The sequence below is a fragment of the Myotis brandtii genome, unplaced genomic scaffold (assembly GCF_000412655.1).
Source record: "Myotis brandtii unplaced genomic scaffold, ASM41265v1 scaffold1019, whole genome shotgun sequence".
Classification (NCBI taxonomy): Eukaryota; Metazoa; Chordata; class Mammalia; order Chiroptera; family Vespertilionidae; genus Myotis; species Myotis brandtii.
In genome coordinates, this window is record NW_005353402.1 from 550 (window position 1) to 1,553 (window position 1,004).

A 1,004-nucleotide genomic window follows, 5' to 3' on the forward strand; every position below is an offset into this window, starting at 1 on the left:
TAAAACAAGGTCTTTTCATATGTATCCCTTTTCATCTTCCAATTTAGGTTCATTTTACCTCTTACAAGGGAGCCCATGGGTTAACAGTGGTCAGCTAATTAGAGGCAGAGTAGAATTCCAACTCAGGTCTGCACAAATAAAGCACCCAATTGGTCATAGGAGTCCCCTCTTCATGGGAGGGGCACCCAATTGAGTCCCCTCTTCATGGGAGGGCTTTCTCCAATCTCATGGCTGGCCTCTCATGCCCTTTCTGTCTGTGCATCTGTGCAAACATCAACCATTTGCCTTTTGTACACATATGAGCATTTATGTGCACTCCTCACAAACAGGCTCCACAGTACTCATCACCCCCAGCACTAACAGAATAATTTGGTCTCAATTGAGAAAACTGGAGGCTCCGGACCATCACACTTACAGCTTGCTCAGGTTCTTTGTAGTCACAGTCTTGCCAGGTTTTGCCACTTTGAGCAGGACAGTCGCCCTCCTTGATTTCGTACTTGACAGAATAAAATATTTTCCGGTCTCCCTGGAAAAAAGAAAACAAAGATACATAGGGCTCATTCAACTGACAACAGCAGACCATTGGAGAGGGATCTGGTGCAGTTATGAATATTTGATATTGATTTAATTCAGCAAGAGCAAAACATTTACTAAAAATACTAAATGTTATAAATACTTGGAAGAATGATCATAATATATTTATAAACATGTATTTTCAAATAACAAAGTAGTATATGTAGTATTAGCCTATTTTTGTAGAAACCAATTTCATGCACATATATAATTTTAAAAGCCTGAAAAGTTATGCAGCAAAACTGTTAACATGTTGCATCTCAGTGGTGGGTGTATGGTTATCTTTTACTCTCTTCTTTAAACAAACATTCCTAAATTGTCTGAGTATTTTTTGAAAAAATATATATTATTTTTACAATTAGAAAACAAACCAACAACAAGAGTACTTTCTTCTTTCATTTTTTGAAAAAAATGTTAACAGGTATCTCTGG

General features: G+C 37.3%; 1 protein-coding gene across 1 annotated transcript in view; it reads right to left on the minus strand.

Moving 5' to 3' along the window:
- Positions 1-289: 289 nt before the first annotated feature.
- LOC102244553 (kininogen-1) overlaps positions 290-1,004 on the minus strand; it is a 4,722-nt gene continuing 4,007 nt past the window's right edge. Inside the window, exon 2 of the mRNA XM_005853254.2 lies at positions 290-526. Within this exon, the coding sequence (XP_005853316.1) occupies positions 320-526 (207 nt within the window). The 3' untranslated portion in view covers positions 290-319. The remainder of the gene's footprint in view (positions 527-1,004) is intronic.